General features: G+C 46.4%; 1 protein-coding gene across 2 annotated transcripts in view; it reads left to right on the top strand.

Moving 5' to 3' along the window:
* Positions 1-22,534, top strand: part of LOC8027456 (tether containing UBX domain for GLUT4) — a 72,789-nt gene that overhangs the window by 30,259 nt on the left and 19,996 nt on the right. The window contains exons 4-11 of one of the 2 annotated variants that reach the window (XM_040218174.3): positions 1,429-1,527; positions 2,616-2,758; positions 6,993-7,211; positions 9,561-9,618; positions 11,132-11,205; positions 12,289-12,499; positions 14,188-14,364; positions 17,972-18,029. In XM_040218174.3, the coding sequence (XP_040074108.1) occupies positions 1,429-1,527; positions 2,616-2,758; positions 6,993-7,211; positions 9,561-9,618; positions 11,132-11,205; positions 12,289-12,499; positions 14,188-14,364; positions 17,972-18,029 (1,039 nt within the window). The remainder of the gene's footprint in view (positions 1-1,428; positions 1,528-2,615; positions 2,759-6,992; positions 7,212-9,560; positions 9,619-11,131; positions 11,206-12,288; positions 12,500-14,187; positions 14,365-17,971; positions 18,030-22,534) is intronic. The other variant, XM_040218176.3, reaches the window with a different exon arrangement.

Below are 22,534 nucleotides of genomic sequence, written 5' to 3'. Positions count from 1 at the left end.
AATCGGTCGGTGACTGTAATTACTGGATAATAAGCCGAAACAACACTGACAAAACAAAGGAAGATCTAAACAGGACGCAGCATAACTTTCAACGGAATGGTTTACGACGTGCTGGCGAAACACTTTAGATAAGGTCTAAACACGCTGCCTAGGAAACCAACGTCTCTAGTTCCGCATATAGTGAAATTCTTCGTCGGACAATAACATTCGCCATGTTGAACATGGTGAAAAAAATTCCGACATTTTCGCCACGTTCAGCATATCTAGAAGTCTCTGCGTATAACAAACAAATTGTTAAAATTTGTTGTAAGTGGTTTCTGCCATAGGAAATTATTGGGTATACCGATTGAAACCGGCTGTTTTATGCAGTTAGTTTTGAACGGGTCTGACTGTATAGTTAGTTGGGGTAGTTCAAAAATTCAAAAAGTAACAAATTCGGAGCATGAGTTTGCTACCTACGGCAGCTATCTGTAAATGAGACATCCGGGTAGTGTAACAGACGAGAAGGGGTGGCAGTTATTGACACGTGCTCGAAATATCCCGACAAAGGGCCTTTCTGGTTGGTTTTGCGTTCGTTCATCGCGTTTTATTGGCATAAATAAGGAAATTGTGCAGTGCGCCGCAAGTACTCACGCCGCTTTTCACTCAAAAGCATTCTCCGCTGTCGGAAATCGGTTGTTGCACCTTCGCTTTTACCTGCCTCCACTGTCTGCCATTGTGCTGTTCAGACGCCTATTGTTTCCAGGCAATATCAGATTCTCAAGTTTTAGCTTTTTCTTTGGATAAGTGCATTTTTTTAAATTTTGATGAAAAAAATGCACCATCCTTTTTTTCTTTGGCCATCTTCACATAAAATCTTAACGGATGCGTTAAGGAACCGATTTATGCCATACCTTTAATGGGATGGTGAACCGAAATCTGGATTAGAAAAAACAACAATGCAGGAGATGTAGGCCCTACAATCCCTACAACACTACTCGCAAGGCGATATCTCAAATGGACGGCCATACTTTTGGAAAAAAAGGTAGAGATTGAACCAGGCTGATGAGGCGCGTGACGTAGAGATATCTTGTTTCTTCCTCTCTTCGCTTCGCTCCCTCAAGGCGGCAAGGCGGAGAGGATGCGAGGCCGTCCCCTCCCCGTCTCGGAGGAACAAGACGTAAACATTTCTGTCAAATGTGCCTCCTTTTTGTGGGGGGGAAATACGGTCATACATTTGAGATATCGCTGTATGAGTGATGTTTTTGTGTTTGTAGCATCCCGTTGCACACTTTTGACGTGTGTTTTGTGGAATCCAGATTTCGGTTCAGCATCCCTTTAAAGAGCCAATGATCCATTAGACCTGTCCGGTAGGTTTCTTTTTGTGGCACCAAATGTATGAGCGTTGCCATACAGCATACAGCTGTCTTACCTGCTCTTTCCTCGTAGGGAACGCAGTGCAACCGCGTGCCACTCAGGCTCCTGTCGTCTGCTTCGGGCGGCCGAGACGGCTCCACCCAGGTCGCTTGCGCGGAGCAAGTGGACGCGGTAACTTACCTTTCCAGTTTTAAGATTGTACCGGGTGTTTCGCTAAAACAGTGGTTCTCAGCCATCAATGTTTCGCGGACCCCTTGTGGATCGGCGAAAATGACGGAGGACTTCGTTCGTGGTGAGGGGAAGGGAAAGGTATAGCTTCATTATGATAGTGATTTAATAAATGGATATAACTAAGGGCTAGTGTGAATTAGACATCTATTATAGACATATACACAAGAAAGCTCACCTGAAAATTTGAATGTTTCTTCTCAATCTGAGAAAAGACAACTTTTATTGCCGAACTTGACTGATGAGGCTGGGCTTTGCGGACCCCTAGAATCCCTTCGCGGACCCCCATTTGAGAACCACTGCGCTAAAACATAAAACGTTTCTTGTTGAAAATTATGCATCGCATAGAAATAAGGTGCTGGTCGCCGGGGCCCAGTTATGAAGCTAGATAATGTTCTAGAGAAATCGAGTTCTAAATTATATGTGCATAATAAACTTTTTGATGAGCGAAGCTTGCGGGGTTTGGTGCGTGCCGCTCACCCGCAAAAAGGACAGATGGAGAATACTCGGCAAAAATGCATCTCTACTTGGCCTGGCAGCTGGCTACCCCACAATCTAACCAGGTTGTTAAAACTAGGAACTTAATGGGTAGCAATTAAAACCACTAAATGAGTCAATTTCGGAGAAAATTTGGAGCAACGCTTCGTTCTTGGTCCCACGCATTGCATCCACCTTCTACTTTATGCACGACCACCCTTCCCCAATGCTCCAAGCCTTATTAAAATATACGGATTGAGTGGTTTCTAGCTTCTAAATTGAACCATGTCTATCTGTTTTTACTAAACAGAATTTAATTATGCATAGCTTATTTGGGACAATATTGTCCAAAACACTGCACTTGCGAAATGGGCTTCTTGACAGGGATCTATACGGCACCAGTCAGTTTTTGCAGATACAGGTTGGCCGATATTGAGTGGAACGCAGAGTAGATAGGTTACCTTACTTCTGTTTCCACTTTATGTTGCTCATTTAGGAGCGCTAATAAGCGAGCTAGTGTAAATAATTTTTTTGAATTTCTCTTCTAATTATAGGGCACGAGCACGGAGGATGACTGGCTACGGCAGACTGGTGTCCTTGGGCTTGAGTCACCCAGGGACGCGAAGCATACGTTGCAGGAGTGTAGCGTAGTGACAACCGCTTTCGGTCTGTCGCCTAGCCCAACACCTGGGACCAGGTACAGAGAGAGTGCTGTTACGACTGAGGACAAACTAACCGCCTCTTTAATGAAGCTTAGGATGAAAAGTGTGTACTAAAATTGTGTTATAAATCCTTTAAAAGAGCAAATGCACAGCCGTGTCTCGGAAATGCGGTCACCTCCATTCCATCCTTCCCCACAAATTGTCCATGTTGTGAGTTATCTATGATGAGACAAAAACGTAGCAGGGTGTTCCTATTACCGTGTTTGTTTCATATTAACGAGACACGACTGTATTTGAGTGCCTTACACCTATAGGGTTCCGCATTTTTTTAGTCTTATGTTCGAGTGAAATCGGAGTTTATTTGTTGGCCTCAGATTTTGAGTTTCTCTAGCTTTCATTTATCAACCGCAGAATTCAGAGTTTTGGGATGTTTTCAGTGTCACTAATCTAGGTTGAGATCATCAGCCGGGAAATATATTGGGGCAGAATGTTTTCTGTAATAAAAAGCCTGAGATTGGGAATTAAAAAAAAACAAAAAACCTGACGACCACACACAGGGTTTCAAAATTTATTAATAATTTTAAAACTTTTTTTTTGGTTATTCCCAGTCTTGGGTTTTCTTATTATGGAGTTCATTCGCCAGTTTGCCCACATATTTTCACTTTCATCTGAATTTTTATAGGCAGCCGAGCCTTCCACGGTATTGATAAATCTGTCAAGAGTAAGAGCGTGCAGCTAATTAAATTTGCTCACTTATCTCAGTACAAGGTTTGTTCAGCTGGAGGCACCAACTGGGATTGCGGTGCTCAGCAATTTTTCTTCGTCACGCAAGAGACATTGCATAACGAGGACTTGGTTCGGTAAAACAGCATTTCAACACCGGCAAGTGTGGACGCATCTTTTCTCGGAAATAAAAGATGGTTCTGCCACCGGTAGCAAAACATGTGTCCCTGCTACTTTCTTTGTTACTTCAATTTTTTTTCTGTCGATATAAGCTAAAATTTGACATCTTTCACACGTGCCCAGCAAGTGTAGGTTTCGATCGGAAGCATCCACGGGAGCCTTGCAAGCCAAGAGGAAAAATGACACTAGTTCAGTCATACTGACGAAGACCCCGGAACTTGGAATGTGTTGAGAATGAGCTGGGCACATGTAGTGTGCGTATCACGTCATGAGGTGACATGACTGATGTCGTGCACCGTCGCAGTGTCAGTCATATGATGTCGTGGTGCAATGATGACGTCGAGCTGGCGTCGTGGTGATGTATAACATGACGTCATTCTGTAACATGACGTCATGTTGTCACGTTAATGTCACGATGACATCCCGTGACATCACCTCAAAGTGACATTGTCGTGATGTCGCAGTTTTCATAGATCATTCTTCACATAGGTTTCGGCCTATACAGCACATTCTGTGTTAAAATCTGCCGGTTCCTTGCCGCATACTGCAAGTGAACTGCGGGAACGGTCGAAGGCGCCGTACACTGCTGCACACAGGATACACACTAGCAATGCAGGGGTGGAACGTCTGCGCCATTTTGCGCCAGACGCATGTGTCTGCGCCGTCCTGCGCCATGTTGCAGAAACTGCGCCACAGCCAATACCTCGCGCCATTATGCGCCAAATCGCAAAACGTGCGCCAAAAAACTTTTTATTTCGTCTTAGTTTTGGTTTCTATCGACTCGATTGGCAACAATGAGGGCGTTTAGCCTGGTCGGCCTTGTAATCCTTTGTTTTGTTTATTCCCCCTGTCTATCCCGAGTCGGAAGCGCGCGAAAAAAACTCGGATTCTAAGCGCTACACCACCTGCGACTGGATTGTTATTCTTCAACCATAAGCGGTAGGGCAAGCCGGCCGAGGTGAGGTCGAGTCGTTAAGCATCAGATTGCATGAGGCTCTGCGGCCCGGAATCCGGACGTCATCCAGTCGAAAGCAAATGAGCAAAAGATTCCTTTTAGTACTTCATCCTTAGGAGTTGGAACCGCATTCTCGCAAGATAAATCGTGATTCGATAGAACTGAAACGCGGTCCGATCCGAAACCTTGCCGGCCAGCAGCTCTACTTATCTGCTCGGCGTACTTTAACCTTGCTCCTGCTTATCGCTTCAAATACGATAACTTCGTTAATCGTAGCCTGCTGCTTCGATATCGAGTTGCACAATAGGATAAACTCGAAATTTGTTGCCCTGCTCCTCCGTGCAACTTCACGTCCATTGTTTACGCTCGTCACGTGGTTCGCACATATAATTACTATGTCAATCACGTGCGGGTTGTGCGATAAGTAGTGCTGGTTTGCATTTTGAGCAGCCGAAAGCCACTAAGAAAATATTAAGGACGCTATCTTCAGAAACATCAGGTACTAGGTTTTTGATTCTCATTAAGGCTCGCAAAGTTTCAAGTTTTCGCATCTATTACACTGTTATCCCATCTACCTGGGTCCCTAACCACTGATGTTCATCTCTGCTCCTAAGCACAATTGAAATTGCTCCAGTGCTTGTCTAAGACACAAGCTGAAGTGCAATGCAAACTGATCTGAGCTGCTCCTAGCCTGCTCCAGAATGTAGTTTTAGCTGCTCCCAACCTGCTCTAAAACAGCTGTTTCAGCTGCTCCTGTGGCTGCTCCCAAGTACATTTCATGAGTTCCACCCCTGCAATGGCATCACATGACCCTACAGGACAGTCCGGCGCCGACCCTACAGTAAACTCGCCTCAAGATCCGCCTCGAAACCTTGCTAAGGACGACTGTTCCCGTAAAGAAGCTTGCAGGGCATGTTGCACTTTGGGGAAATTTTTTTTAACCCTAGCTGGAAATACTTTTTGTGCGAAAGAAATGTTTTGGAAGTTGACTTTTTAAGCCTTTGAGTGCTGGGATTTTTTTTTTCCCACTTGCCAAATGCAAATTTTGGTTTCAGTAGCAGTTTAGCGTGCTTCATGAAGATTGTTTATTTATCAGACACACTTATCCATGGGCAAGGAAGTTTTTATAATGTCTATGCCTCCAGTTTACATTCTCTTGTATATTGTACTTCTCGAAATGCGGTACTATTCAAAGTGGCACCTTGACCTCGTGCCCTGAGGTCACTCTTTTTACGCTGCCTCAGAATGCATTTTTTATGTTCTGAATTTTAATTCTCTTCTTTTTAGGAGGTCTGAGAGTTCAGGATTAATTAGTTTTTCATGAAGCTTTAGGTTAGACGGCATAGATTCGCCACTCTTAGAACGAAGGAGCAAACTGAAACAGACTGAATCAATGAAAATGTTTTAATTGATGAAAAAAGAAAAGATAGTTGCACTGCAGCATGGTCTGAGAAAAGAAGAAAACTTAACATTTTACTGAGGCCCGTTTTCCTCAGATGGGAGGCTGCAGATCTCGGCATTCAGAGTCTTCTTTCAGAATTGTCTTTAGTCTTTATCCTCGCTTGCATGCCTTATGGCTTGCCCTGGGTTCTAGTGTTGCGAAAGTTTCCTCCCTTTCTCTTTCAAAGTGCTTACACTTCCATAAAAGGTGATCGTGTTGGGTGGCGTCCTTTGTCTGCAAAGGGTGCACTCTGGTGGTCCTGGTGTGAACTCGGGATATTGTCGCATTTTTTTGTTTGGTTCCCAATTCTCGAGGAGGTGCAAGGTTATGGCGACGAGTAGAAAATTCCCACAGGGGACACCGCAGGACGAAATACTTTGTCGATCGCTTGCTCGTAGATGGCGCTACGTGTAGAAAAGAAATGGACAGCCCAGTTGGGAGTGGCAGGTAGCGAACCGAAACCGAGTTGCAAGCATGCTCGGGCGCAACAGTCGGAGTTAACGACGAGGTGAACTGCGCAGCAAAATAAGAAACGGCTCTACAATGCCTGGAATGCGTCCCTAAAAGTAGTCCCTCGACGACGTCGTACAAGTGCCACGCTGTTGCCAACCGCAATCCGGGCGGTGTCGCAGGGGTGGTGGTGGATGGGACGGACGCCTGTCCTGCTGTTGGTAGCTCTTCCACTTGAGGGTCCACGAAAGTTTTGGCAGCCACAAGTTGGGACTATGCAGCAACGCTCAACTGCTACTTTTTGTTGGGACTTTTATTGCCAACCTCCAAAATCGCGACATTTGACGGCACAACGCTCTGGCTTTTGTCACGCTGTCTGCCGTCGCTTTGGGACCGCTTTCACCGTACGGGCGGGAGGGGACGCCGGACACATCGGGGGTAGACGCGTCTTGGGCGCCGCGAGGGCGCTCTGGGAAACCTGCCGAGTGACCCCGGGGTGTCGTGGCTCTTTGTTGCGCAGCCACCACAACAACCGGCTGAACCCGAGCTTGCCAGTGTCTTTTGCCAACCTGCCCAACAACGCCCAGCTGGAACTGCGGGCGGGCGCCAACCCCGCAGCCGTGGGGGGCCACGCCAAGGTGGACATCTGCCTCCAGCTGGAGTCCGGTGAGCGGCTCGTGGCCCCGTTCCCGTCGTCTGCTTCCCTCCTCGACGTCGTCCGCCACTGGCCGGACAAGACGTGAGTTTCGAAAGACGTTCCCGGCACGGTGGTGGGAAGAAGAAAGGGCAACGTACTGGCTCGAGCCGGTTAAACAAGAAAATCCCGAGTGAAGCTGGGAGTCGCAGTCGACTGCTATTCGGGTGTAAAGAAAAATTTCTATAAATAAGCCAGGGAACAGTGTGCCACGAAACTTTTCACTATAGTGTTTTTAGTTGTCATATTTATTGTACTCAAATTTAGCGAGTATATATAGGTTTCTGGAACAAAAATGCACGAAGAGAAACACCTCATTTTTCTTATTCACGGTAGGAAAACTGAAGGCTGCCGTTGGGTTGACGCCGCCACACACGTGCGGCACAACACGGTACGAAAACCTGAAAGGTTCATCGAGATTAACACCCAAAACAGACCCTGCAGATCCGAGCATGTGTGGTACGACATGTGAGTAGCGGCGTCGACCCAATGGCTTGCTATCGTTTTCTTCCCGCACGTAGCGGGAAAAAAAGGTTTCTCTTTTTTTTTAGATCTCTCCAGAAATCTACTCTCGTGAAATTTGAGTATTATTAATGCCCTATTTAAAAACACCTTTGTGAAAAGTTCCATGGCACTGTGTTTACTGGCTTATTTATACAATATTTTTTTTGCCCGACTTGTGCTTGAGTACACCCGGTAGGAGATGCTGGCTGAGCATGAGTAAATGCTGAATCCTCTAGAGCGGGGGTTCTCAAACTTTTTGATACCGAGGAACCCCCGCCGGTCTCGGCATTCATACGATAAAGCAGTAACGCAATGCAGAAGCCTACAGACCTTGTAAACATTAAAGCGCATACAGGGGAGAGACAGCTGTGCCAATTGCACCATTTTGATACTGCATTCACAATTTCCTGCGCCTGGCGGTGCCAAAAGCGTGAAATTGACCAAAATTGTGCCACGCTGCACTCAAGATCACAGTGACGCTAGGTTCAACGGAAAGTGAAAGCTCGGTATTCCATTGCCAGGTGGCGCAAGCCGCTGCCCGATTTCTTGGTTCCGCCCTGTCCATTTATCTATCCATCCGATGGATTCGATGTGCTTATTCGTGATAGTGACAGTATCTAAGTATATTTATATCCATATTAGTATATAAGTATTTAATCCATACATACTAACCATCCTACCGTTGCATCATACATCGTATATGCTGCGATGTGCGATGCAACGTAGCATGTATCATTAATGGTGCCAAACCATGCCCTTTCAATCTCTTTGTGTAATTTCAGGTATATCACCGTAAATTTCCATTGAACACTTTTCAACACTTGTAGTACAAACCTACTTTGCCTGAATTGTAACTCATGGTACAACTGGCTGAGATGCTTTCTTAATGGGAAACTGAAGCGGTTCTGTATTTGAGTAAAAGCAATTAAATTGTCTTCATTTGGCGTCTAGGATTACGAAACTAATGATTATTTTTCAATTTGGTGCACGGAGGCTGCAGAAAACCATTTTCAAAGTATACCGCTGAGGCCCCTCCTTCCTGAAGCATTACGTCATAAAAGGAGCTTTCGGTATCTCTGCTCTCGTGCATCTTCAACGCCCATCAAAGCTATGCACGCATACTCTTGATATTTTCAGAAAAGTAATTAAAATGACTTTGTGTCTGGTGTTAGGGTGGGGGAATATACTTGGCGAGCTTGGAATTGCACGTGCTGCCCACACAAGCGACACACTCTTGGCCGCCGAAAGACCTTTTGTGACGTAATAACTGTTCGAAGGTATTTGCATTTTCTCGCTTTTAGTTACATCTTCAGGGAAAACGAACATGATATTCAGATTTACGGGATTCTCAAGAACCTCTTCAACTTCCCTTTTGAACTATATCACAGTTTACTTCTAAGATTCTCCAACAAAAAAATTGTATAGCCTTGGTTCTCCAAATTTCAGATTTTTCTGCTCCTAAGCTGCATCAAACTGCTGGTTTTTCTACTCCAAAACTTGTTCCTAGACAACTTTGTTCTGTCCCACCCCTGCACATACTATGGAGTGCTTGGCTTATAGTTATGCATCAGTGGATGACTCAGATCCACTAAAAAAAGTGTTTAAACTCTAAAAAAAACACTTTACTCGGGGGCAAGGACGGTCGAGGAATTTTGGGAGATTCGGGAATTTCTGTAGATATTTGGAGGATTCTGGGTTCCTGGGAACCCAGTTTGCGAACTCATGCTCCTGAGTTCTACAATATGAGCATTCCTAACCATGCCTAGAATGCATCTTGAACCAAAGCTTCTAGCGTCCTATACCGGCTGTGCATCGAAAGTCTTAAGTGGCAATAAATGATGTCTCAATCTGTTCCAACCTGCACTAATGTTCTTTGTTGTTTTTTTTAAGTGAGGATCAAGGGGCTGATCATGCAATGGACTTGGTCTGCGTTTACATGAGGCAAGAGGTATGTCTAACCATCACTCTTTTTACATTGCTATTTTTAAGACGACGGTTGTTACTTTATACTGTCCATAAAGTCCCCTTTTAATGAACAAAGCCAGTGCCTCTGCTTTCTCACAGATTGAGGCCAATCAGTTTTATCTATGGAGCAAGCCCAGCAAATGATGAGGCATTGTCAATGTTAAATGTAAAAACAAGTGACCTGTACTGGCAGACCGAGCGCGTCATTACATGCCAGAAACCCTGTGCAGATCCCATTTTTTGGACCCCAATCTTTACAGTGTCATTTTGTTTGCTTCTCTCCCCTCTGCAAAGCCCTGATTGGCTCTTTGTATGCTCTGCAGAATACAGTATAACCTCGTTCATACGTTCACGGTTTATATGTTTTCCCAGCTGTTAACATTAGAAAACGCCGGTCCCGTTTTACTTCCATAGAGGTACATGTATTAGTTCCCTGCCTGTTACGTTTGGTTTCCCGGTTGTTAGGTACAAAAGTGTCTGCATCACAGCGCGCCAGGCTGCCACGCTGGCTTCGAAGCGATGCTAGTGGAGCAAAGCCGAACCATGCAGTGCGGGTCACACGGCACGCGTGGGCACGCAGACGCCCTTCTCCCTCTACTCCTTTCCCCCTCTTTTCCGTCTCCCTGTCTCCTCGCTGGGCTTTCCTGAGCTCTGCCACAGCTTTCCATCTTGTCCGGGTGTGACCTTGGAGCACTGCTCGGATGGGGAGCAAGGCTGGCGAGGCGACAATTGCTCATTCTCTCTTTCATCCATCCTTTTCTTTCACTGGCATGAGGCGCACCTGCATGCACGCTGCATTTCTAGTTTCTGTTCCGCTCGATTGTGTGAACCGTGGTGTTTCGTAGTATGTGCACTTTGTGCCCATTGACGACGGTCATGGCATCGCGGAAAAGGAAAGCACTCTCTTTTAAAGAGAAGTTTGATATTCTTCGGACGGTGCATTACGCTGCGCCCAAGTTTGGGGACACAATCGTTTTGCTGGACACCTTGTGTCGCTACGTAAATGTTTACGACTGCGCAGACAGTGAGAGAGGACTGCGGCTCCTGGAAAAACGGCTTTTACTGTTTAACATTAATTCGAAGCGGCAGGCGGATATTACGCGTTTTTTGTGAACATGTCTGATTCCTCAACAGTTCTGTAAGTACACGTAAAATAAACCATTGTATAAGACCTGCTTTCTATCTCATGTAGAGCCCCCCTAAGTGCATTATCGGCTGTTACGTTTTCCCGGATGATACATTTTTTTTCCGTGGTCCCCTGGAAAACGTATCAACGAGGTTCTACTGTGATAGGTTTGCAGGATTTGTTCGTGAAAAGATATACACTCGTGCTAATATGATATAAATCTCGCTCTACTGCAACTAGGGTTTCATTTGCTACCTTCTCCCATCAACTTGGATCACACAGTTATTAGGCGACATTTGAGAACAGGCTCGAAATAGGGCATTGGATGACCGACCGTTATCTTGAGCTATTGGAGGGGCCGCTGTTTCAGGTTGTAGGCAAGGACAAGCTCCGGGAAACCACCTTACAGAACCTTGGCCTCACGAGCGGCAAGGCAGTCATCAGGTGCATACAACCTTTTCAGTTTTAGCAGGCGGTGTTCACACGACGGTGTCGGCATGATGCATGTCACATGACCTGACTTACATAAAACTATGTGACATCATGGTGGCATGTGACATCACAGAGCCATGTGATGCAGTGACACTGTGGAGTCATGACAGGGTACCATACGATGCAGTGTTACACGGCACCATCACATTATTGTGTCACACACATAACAGTGTCATGTCATGGTGTCACATGATGTTAACTGACGTCACTCTTATGATTTAGTGTCACAGTGACGTCCTGGTGTCACACCAAGGTGGCACATAACGTAGCGTTATGCAGCTTCATGATGTCATTGTGTCGTGTTCATCAGTGTCATGTCATTGTGTCCTAAGATGTTATGTCATGTGACATTGCATCACATGAAAGTGATACCATGGCACCCTGGTGTCATGTTGGGGTGCCACATGATGCAGTGTCACGCAGCACCATGATGTCATTGTGTCGCATACATCACAGCGTCATGTTATGGTGTCACGTGATGCAGTGACACCCTGATGTCCTGGTGTCATGTAAGGTGTCACATGACAGCATAGTGTTATGCAGCTTCATGATGTCATTGTGTCGTGTTCATCAGTGTCATGTCATTGTGTCACAAGAGGTTATGTCATATGACATTGCATCACATGAGTGATACCATGGCACCCTGGTGTCATGTTGGGGTGCCACATGATGCAGTGTCACGCAGCACCACGATGTCATTGTGTCTCATACATTACAGTGTCATGTTATGGTGTCACGTGATGCAGTGACACCTTAATGTCCTGGTGTCATGTAAGGTGTCGCATGACCCAGTGCTGCACAACACCATGATGTCATTGTGTCACATACCTCACAGTGTCATGTCATAGTTCCACATAATGTTACGTCACCGTGATGTCATGCTATCGAATGACGCAGTTTCACATGACACCATGACCTCATGGTGTCAGGTGATGTTACGTCATGCGACGCATTGTCACACAACACCGTATTGTCACGTGACATCAAAGTCTGTCATGCAAACTTTCCGGAGATAACTAAGACGTCCCTTGGCAGGCTTCTGCGGCGACCTGCAGGTACGGCCGGCCAGCAAGCTCACGTGAGTCGGCACTTTGCGGTTCCTTTCAAGAAGGAGGAGGGAGCGTGCCGAGAGCATGTGCAAAGGCAGAGTCCATCCAGAGAAAAGAGTCCACCTCCAGCCCCGGTGGCCACGGTGACTCCGGCTAGAGCGCAGTCCCCACCAAGGGCGCAGAGTCCAGTATCAGAGGTAGGTGTAGACCAACACCTCCTAAAGTGTCTTAAGGCGAGGCATAGAAAATATTTTTATAAGTAAACCAATGAATGGAGTGCAATTAAACTTTTTACAAAGGTATCTTTAGGTGGTGTCTTTATTATATTTAAATTCAATCGGTGTGCGTTTCAAGGAAAAAATGTAAGCCTAAAAATCTCGCATTCTTTTTTATGTAGAGGGATGAAAACTCCAAAACCTGCCTTGTTGATGCTGCTCCCACTCACGCTCAGATCTGCTGGATCTGCTTTCGAATGTTTGCCTCAGAGAAGCTTTTATGTTTTTGCTTTGTGTTCTGCCCATAGAGTTATTATAATGTATGCTAGAGGTTCAACTGGCGCTAGTGTGCTGTTGCAAATTGAAGCAGACAGCAAGCAGTCCAAAATTGACTTCCGGTAATGCATTTCTACGGAAAAAAGCGAGTGCATTTCATCTCTGCGCTCGATTATAAGAGCAAATATCACGAATAATTCGTACCTCCTATGCACATTGGAACATTTCCTTGACATGCAGATGAAATAATTGGTCAGTTACGGCATTTTTATTTTAAAATCGTGGCATGAAAAACGGTGCTAAAACCACTTCGTACATGTATTTATGTGCACTGTCGGACACTGTTAGCGCGAACACGGCGCCGGCGCTTTCCAGAATGGGGGCATACGTGCCAAACGACCGAAGGACATGTAGAAAACCAAGAGAGACGGCAAGAACTACGCAGTAACACTGGATAAGTAACTCCTTGTGCTTGCAGACGATCAAAATAAATCGAAAGTCACGTAATATAGTCCGATTTGCAATAAATAAGTGGTGCTTTATTCTTTCTGCTCATGAATACATGCGAAGATGCTTGTTCTGTGTTCAAATCATCACCCGCACGCTCCAAATCTTTGCAAATAGGGGGAAGCCAGAGAACAGGTGCACGATAAAAACTTCCCGACATAGGAAATAATAAGAAAACACACCTTTCGTAGTCCGCGTCCTTTATTCTTTACGTTTCAAATGTTTTTTTAACCACTCGTAAAGATGCACGACAGGGGCATTTTCATATAGTGAGAGGACAGGCATATTAGCAATTTATAAGCACCAACGGAATGCTGGCGAACTTTGAACACACTCTACATTCCTTTCGATTATTATTTTGCTTGGAATCGTCGCTCGTTTCTACATACCTGCCATGAAACAGGTTTGGGCCTGAAATATAGCGAAGTTTAACATCGTTCAGTGGTAAAGGAAAAATGCTGTAACTAAAGCAATTACACTTTCACAATATTGATAAAGGTACATACTATCCGGTACAACCAAAATAAGAAAAGTTATTACTGTTATTTTCCGGCGACGAGACAAAATTCACGCGCATTTTCCCATAGGAATACACAGGAAGACTGGAAAAGTAGACTGCATGCTGTCTGCTTCAATTTGCAACCGAAAGTCCCGTAGACACTAGCGCCAGCTGAGCCTCTAGCATTTATTATAATAACTCTATGGTTCTGCCATCTGTGAGTAGCACCATCAACCGGAACATGCTCAGAAAACTTCGTAGATAAACATCCAGCGCAACTTGCAGCACGCCGTAAAATTTGTCCGTAAAATTAAAAAATAATAAATGATTTTGTCCCGGCCTTGTGGTGCAAACCAGTTTGTTGTCAGTGTTTTCGTTGGCCTCGCAGAGGAAGGTAGCCACAAAGCCGGCAATGGATGCATCTGCCGGCCACACGCTGGGGGGTGCAGCACCCAAGGCAATCTCCATGGCCCACGCCCCGCCGAACGGTCCTCCGGCCACGTCCGCCTCGGCGCCTTCCCAGAGTGAAAAGCCACTCATGATGAAGGACGAGGACGTCAAATATGTGCGTTGCTCTGATGGACTCGACTAGTTTCTTATTACCGTATTTACGCAATTGTAAACCGACCCTTTTTTTTTTTAATTTTTAAAGATTTGAGTTAAGGAGGGATTGACTCATAATCAGAACCAAAGGATTCTACCACGGACAAAGCCTAAACAGTTGTGACATCGAGAACTCCCCGGTTCGTTACGGGTTCAGCTGGCTGCATGTACCTGTAGCATTGCTCCATTCTGTGCGCTCGATTTACAATTGCTTGTTCTTTTTAAAGGGACAATGAAGACGATTTTATTTTATTTTTTTAAATGGTGTTTTAATGCTTCTTGGAAATATAGCATGCCGCCCAATTTTTTGTAGGCATTTATGACGCGTATTTATGTGCCTACGAAAGAAGTAAAGAAACCGAAACTGAACCATCTCCAGTCTCGTTTCTGGGCCTCCGAAAACGGAGGTGACGTAGGGAGTGACGTCAAGTGTGAATAGTCGGTATCGGTAGTATTTAGGAGATCAAGACTCTGGTTACCGCGGTGGGTTATAGCAGCGCGGTGGCGCGGTCGTTGCGCCGACTCTGTCAACATGGACGAATGGCGCTCTCGCGAGCGAGTTCGAGCTTCCGTTCAGTGACCGAACACCAACGGAACGGGAGTATGTGTGTGGCGGCCTCTGCCATCACCCGACGGAGACCGCCCAGCCGGCAACGAGCGGCTTGCATGCCGAAGGACGGACGCGGGGGAGATGCCGAGGGGAAAGCTGCAGCGATCCCGCCGTTCCGGGATCCTGTTCCTCCGCGGACGTCCTCTTTCGTCGTCAAAGAACATGAACAGCAACCCACACATAAAAACTAGCGTCGCCCGAACGAATACTGGTCTTCAGTCGACCGTTAGAACAGCCATCTAGAGCTACCATTTTGCAAAATCTTTCGAGTACCGTGTTCTTTTTTAATTTTATTTTGTTGGCCCATAGTTGCTCGTTGCCGGTTTCGCGTCCAGCGTAGCAATGAAAAAAACAATGATGCGGCTTTATTAACGGTCTAGTAATCATTTCCGATCCGACTTTACACTTTTGATGGTTATTCAAGCGGAAATTAGAACAGTATTTCTAAAAATCGCGAACCAAAACGTGACCGAGGGCACGTTTCTCGTTTCGACCAATCGCTGACGCGTCTCTTGTGACGTCGCGGTCCTTGGCCCCGCATCGGTCACGTGAGCTCCGCTTCTCCTGGCTTCTCCCGCAACTCTTGGGGCGTCGCCCCAGTCGATCCCGGTACGATTGTTACCGCGACTGTTTAATTGATTTGCGCGGCACACAAGCGCCGGTTTCGGCTGAAATTTGGGCAACGTGGCCTGAGACGTGCCTGGAACCCAGTTCAATCGCCAAAAAGATCTCCGAAATCGCCTTCATTGTCCCTTTAACTGTGCGAACGAATATCAGGATTCTGGTGATCACTATTCGCAAATCAGCACGGGTACATGGCAGCGAATGGCACGCAATACACCGCACTGCGGGGCTGGCGCGGCGATGCGCAGCTTGCCAAAATCCAGGGCTAGCAGCACCTGGTACAAGAGCCACGTTGGAATGGCTGCTGGAACAACCTCGCTCCCCACTACTTGTTTTCTCACGATGCACGGTCGCACGTTTGATCGAGCGTCCAAATCGTGCGACTCTGCTGAAGTGCCAGCTACGTTTCTCTGTATCGATGTGCATGGACCGGGCGGACTAGGTTTTCGCTGCTCATTTACGGCCACTCTTCGTCGGAAAGAAACCAGCAGCTTCGCCACTGAACGAGAGTTTGACTCGTCGGAGCGGCTGGTGCGCCAGTGGCGTCTGCAGCGGTGCGGGATCTTTTAACTGCGACGGCAGTTGGAATGGGCTTCTGCTGGCCAACGTCCGGATGGGTTCAGGTGTCCTTCGCAGTTAGAGGCCAAGCTCACAACATACGTCGCAGAAATACACAATCGGTCCTCACCCGTGACGCGCAACGCGATTACCGAGCGAGTTGGGAAGGTGCATTTGATGGGGTCGTTTGCGAAGTGCGAGTTTTCGTTAGATGACGTCAACGATGGGAATGACGGCACCAGTGCGGACGAATCATAGTCTATAGTTACAGAGGGAGTGAGAACGACGCAAAAGAGTTTTGGTTGCCCTGCCTCTAGTGCAAGCTCTCCAGTTTTGACAATGGTTTGGCATCTTGTGCGCCTTGCGCGTGCATGCTCAGCCAAAGCACGCCAAAAAGGCATCGAGCGCACTCTGGGGGCCAGGCACTATCAAAATCTTTAAAAGAACATAAAATGCACTTTTTTTTTTGTTTTGTTCACACGGAATCTAAGGGGGTCGACTGACAGTTGTGTAGGTACAGTAAATATTGTCTGTATCGTGTGTGCGACATATGCCTGCATTGGAATACTTATAATGAAGTTGTTTATCTCCCTCTCGCGTGTAGCACACTCGAAGGTTCCGTTCATTGAGGGCTATTGTACCTTTAAATGGTTTGTGTAGAGATGACTCGAGGAATGCAAATTTCTAAATAACCGCCCAGAAGTGTGATGACGTTTTCAATTCCTGTGTACAAAAGCTTGCACCCGACTTACTAAGCCCCGAGTTCCAAAGGCAGCATGACGCATAAACACTTGCGGCATAGAAGGAGGAATTTTGTACGTTGCAGAAAGCCGAGGAAATGGAGGGAGTATACCTTCATCTGAATAAGGTGTTAAACCTTATTCAGATGAGTGAATGCAATGAGGCACGAGACAAGCCACGTGTCCTCGCAGGGTGCTGGGCTGCAGCACTGTGGAAGTTGCGCTGACCCCAACAACTTGCCACAACATAGTTTATGCCAAGTATAGTCGGAGGCTTCAAGAAGCTTTCCTCTTCCGAGTCGGGGGAAAATCTGTTGAACGGGAATGGGCAATTCTGATCGCTTTGTTGTAGCCAACATTTTGTCCTCACCAACTTCGTTATAAATGGGTGCAACTGTATAAGTTCCTCAGTCTCAGATTTCAGTCATTACGAACAGTCGCTAGCTAGCTTGTTTTTAAGCATCATTACAGATAAGCCGTCTTGATACCATGATGTTTATGAAATTATTGAGACAGAGTATTGTGGTGTATTCGCACGACAGATCTTTACCTCCAGAAAAAACAGAGTATGTCGTAAAGCTGCGAAGAGGAAAAGCCATGAGAATGAGGAGGCAATTCAGAAAATCTGGGCGACAACCTCGAAACAACAAAGTCGCGTGCAGTTTAGTCACCAGAGTCCCCCTTCCACGAAAGTGCTTGTGACCTTCACGGGCTCATCGAACGACAGGCAGGAAAAAAAAAAAATGAAAGGCACCACCCCACAGCTCATTCCTGCTTACCGTAATCCTTCCCCTACAAAAGGGGAACCGGATGCTACGTCAAGACGACGAATATTCCATAGGCCGATCGCGGATTCTCCACCGCTCCCCGCGGACTCGGGGAATCTATAAAACATCCTTGACGCGGTGCTTGCGGCCTCAAAGCGTGAAGATGTTTAATCCTCCTAACTCTGCCGTGTGAACGCGCCATTAAGGGTGGTGTACTGTTGACGAAAGTGATGAGAAGAAGAAAATAAACAATGTCCTCTGTCGTTTCAGATTGGGCAGCGTAAAGCCGTCCTGTTTAACCTGGAGCACTGTCCTCCTCTCTCCGCAGGTGAGTGCGCTGCTTCGTGCGCCCACAGTTTGTTAAAGGGCCACGAAATGATCTTTTACTTTGGCTGGCCTGTGCTTGGAATGAAAAGTAAATGGGGAAGCGCGGTGGAAGTAACATTGCGCGTAGCAACTGGATACTGCCAAAGTGAGATTTCACATAACGCAAGGAATGTTTGGAAACATTTATTTCAAACGGACGACTTGAAGATTCTTCCTTTGTTGTGCCATTCTTGACGGGACGCCAGGACAGCCCTTTTCACTCTCTTTGCTCGGCACGGCTGACAGGAACCCTCTTGTTACGCTAAGAGGGGAGAAAAAAAGGGTTTTTCCCAACGAGGTAGAGGGCCTTAGAGCAATGAACTGACTGCTGAAAGTGACCCCATTTTTGACAACTAAACACGTGACCTTGTAGTTTTACGTCTTGATTTATTGAAGTACCGCACACAAATAATTGCTTATTGATTGTTTAAAAACAGTAACAACGAGATAAGGTATGTTTCGTTTGTTTTAAGTCCAAAATGTGCTTTTACGACAAAACCTCGGGCAGCTTCGCAATGCTTCCGCTAAGTGCCGTCTGCCACGGTGCTGTATTTTGAGTTTTTATTGGAGCTAGACACTGATCTCTGGGGCTAACAGTATCAAAAAAATAGTTTATCATGTTTTTTTACAGCAATTACAATACAAATGCTGGCTCAGTGTTGCGTAAAAACCTCAGGATTTGGTACAGTTACGTATCGAGTGGTCAAAATTGTAGAACATGGCGGCAGCCAAGTGGGGGTCACTTTTGCCTGGTGAACGGGATACCAGTTTATCGCTCCAAGCCCCTTTATCTTGTTGGTTTTTCCTTAGCGGCGACGACAGCCCACAGGCTCGAAATCTCTGCAAAGTGTCGCCCGTAAAGCTACCGCTTTAAAACTTGTCATTCATTATGCTTAGAATGGGCGACTGTTGTAGAAGGTGTTCTCGAGCGCTGTTGAGTTATAAAACGTGAGGAGGGTGCTACGCCACGGATCGAGTGCCACGACACCTGACGACGCAGCGGCGCAGGAGCATCAAGAGAACGTTCCACGGGATTACAAGAGAAGGACTGGAGTAATGGCTTGGACAGAGTCGGTTGTCTTGTCAAGGAAAAGGCCTGTTGAACAAATTAAACCCTAACAAGTGGGGGCTTTTCCGGGCTAAGAATGAACACCCAAGTCACGGATTTTGTCCAAGCTGTGTTGCGCGGAACGGATGGCTCGGCAGTGCAGCGTGGGCAAGCCACCGCTGAAATTCGGAAACTGTTGTTAGCGGCACCTGAAAATAAATTTTTTTTTATTTGTGATGTACACACTTGTATTTAAATGCTGGCTTTAAAGTTACATATCCAGGCTGTTTGTGAGCATGTTTTGAAAAGCTTTTCCTGTTTTGTAAAATTTTTCGTTGCAACACAAAGTTTTGCCTACAGTATCTTTGGATCTAGAACTTAGACCTGCATACTTTTTGCGGGATTTAATACCTAATAAATCGGAGAGTGCAAGAAGATTACTATTTCTAAAAAAATGTCAGCTACAAAGTTTTCTAATTGGCAAAGACTTTAATGACTGATTTCTAGGCATGTGCGAATATTCGATTTTTCCGAATATTCGAACGAATAGTACACTATTCGGTATTCGCTTCGATCCGAATTCCGATATTCGTAAAAGTTCGAAGTATTCGGCACTAACGAATAGCGGAAGGAAGGCCGATTGTATCTGGTAGTTTCGGTTTCGGTTGTTACTCACGAAAACCGCATCGGCATCAAGAAATAAAAAAATATCCAATTCAATCCAAGACATGCTAAGCCGACCACAAAATCGTGCGTCGCAGCCGCCGCAGCCGTCGCAGCTCCACAAAGAATTCCGAAGTGTGCTCGCTCTAGGTGCTGCGTGTTCGTTCGTATGGCTGAGGGGTCATCGACCGCAGCCGGGAATGATGAAAGTGAAGCCGGTGTGTATCGAAATCCGATATGGAACTACTTCTTGAAAGTGCCACCGGGAAATGAAGCTCGGTGCCTCAATTGCAAGGCAGTGCTGAAAACTCCAACGGGTACGACAACGACCCTCGCAACGCACCTGAAAAGGCACCCTGATTCGTACAAGACTTTCGAATGTGAGCGTCAAGCACGCGGGAGTGCCATCAAACAAAAGAACGGGAGTAAACCGAATCATCAGCAACCGTCGGTAGCCGACAGTTTCAAGCCCAAACTGAAACCGACTGCACCCAAAGTGAAACAAATGACGGCGATAATAGCGAACTTCATTGCTAGCGGAATGCATCCGTACAGCATCGTAGAAGAAAGTGGTTTCGTTGAAATGATGAAGCTTGCCATGCCCGACTACACCGTGCCATCGCGGACGACCTTCTCGCGGGTTGTCATACCGGATCTATTCGAGTCCAAAAAGAAAGAACTAAGAAAGAGTCTGCGAGACATTTTCAGTAGCGGAGCAGAATGTTACTCCATCACGACGGATGGCTGGATCTTGCGCGCAAACAATAGCTACGTCTCCGTGACTTGCCACGTGATGGACAAAGAATTTGGACAGCACGTGCACGCTTTGGCTTGTACGGACATGACGGACTCCCACACGGCGGAAAACCTGGAACAGTTCATCAAAAGTGCTATCGAGGACTGGGAACTACCAGCGCCAGGCACCATGCCGATTTATGTAGTCACGGACAACGCTAGGAATTTCACCTCAGCGTGTGCACGGTCACCGTGGTCTGGCGTGCAGTGCTTCGGACACACACTCCAGCTGTGCATCAGCAGCGCCAAAAAAGAAGTTGCGGGTTTCTCGCAGTTATGTGCGAAAGCTAGAACCATTGTGGCTCGATATAAAAAAAGTGCAAAGGCCCGCGGGCGCCTTATGGAAATCCAAAAGAACATGAAACTTGAGCCACTTGAAGTTGTGCAAGACGTTCCAACACGTTGGAACAGTGAACACGCCATGATGAAGAGGCTTGTGAAGCTTCGCGTGCCCGTCAGTGTGGAGCTGTCGGAATGTGACACAGTGGAGCCTCTCAGTGCAAGTGAGTGGAGGCTCATAGCTGCAGTAGTGCAGGTCTTGCAGCCTTTCGAGCAAGCCACGGCTGAGCTGTCTGGAGACAGCTATCCGACCCTCTCCCAAGTGATCCCCTTATTAGAGTGCACCAAGGTTGTTCTCAGTCGACACTCTACCGATGAAGCAGGATCAGTTGCCTCAAGCCTCATACAAAGCATCAAGACACGATTTCCAGATGGGAAGATGTGTCGCCTTCTAGCCTTGTCAATGTTGGTGGACCCCAGGTACAAGGACGGGTGCTACACTGGAGAGGCAGAAAAAAATGGGCACGCACACTCCTGACAAAGGCCGTCGAGGAGAGCGCATCAGTGGACGAGCCTTGTGATGCAGCCGCCGAAACCAGCGGAGGCATAGGAGACTCGTTAGGAGACACCCTGTGGGATGTCTTCACCAGTCTTAGTTCTGACATGCACCAAAAGCCAGGCCACGAATTCGCTACCGAGTCTGTTGAGTACCTGAAGACGCCCCTCCTTGCGCGCACAGAAGACACCTTGGCATGGTGGAGGTGCAGGGGGAGACATCTGTACCCATCCCTGGTTCGTGTTGCCCGTAGGTATCTCTCGATACCAGCAACCCAGACTAGGAGTGAACGGCTTTTCTCAAGCGCAGGAAGCATTGTGAGCTGCAGGAGGGAGCTTCCCCTCCCTGACCATGTGCAGCAGCTCGTGTTCTTTCATGAAAATCACTGACTTTTCTTGTACTAAGGTTTGATTTGTGCATGAGCTTAAGTTTTGATTTGTGGCTGCGTTGCAGTGAAAATAAATGGTCGGTGAAGTGACCACTCTATAACTTTTGCTAATAATTTTTCCTACAACTATTCGAATTATTCGCTTCGAAAATATTCAAAGCAAATTACTATTCGCTTCGAATTCGCTTCGAGCTAAAAAAACACTATTCGCACATGCCTACTGATTTTTAATTATCGGAAAATAAATTTCAACGCGTGACAACGTGTTCTAAATTGATGCTAAAACTAAAACAGTGGTTTTTTTTTGCGCTCTCGGCTGTTTATAAAACATGCTGACACACTTTGTGCCATATCTTTTGATGGGAGTATTGTAAGAAAATTGGGCGGAAACATTTGTGATAAAGCTGAGGTGTTCTTGAACACTACAATACATAGGAAAAATTGAGCTTATGTTTGTGCTTAGAGCAAGAACTTGAGAGCAGATATAGACTTCACATAAATGATATCAGAAATGGCAGAAAAATGTTCAAGACCAGAATCTCCCCTTAAAGGGCAACTCCGCTTCATTTTTGGTTTTGAAAAAGCAATGCAGTCCTCTTCAGTATCGCCTGGAAAGACCACACGTGAAATCTTATGACGCAGTTCTGTCTAAATGTTTCTTAAACGGTCCGGCAAACTTTGCAACTCGCCAAGTTGCCGAAATCGGCTGACTTGAGCGGGCGAATTCAGGCGCAACCA

Source organism: Ixodes scapularis, unplaced genomic scaffold (genome assembly GCF_016920785.2).
Source record: "Ixodes scapularis isolate PalLabHiFi unplaced genomic scaffold, ASM1692078v2 PGA_scaffold6__148_contigs__length_123643588, whole genome shotgun sequence".
Taxonomy (NCBI): domain Eukaryota; kingdom Metazoa; phylum Arthropoda; class Arachnida; order Ixodida; family Ixodidae; genus Ixodes; species Ixodes scapularis.
This window is presented reverse-complemented; position numbering and strand designations above follow the sequence as displayed.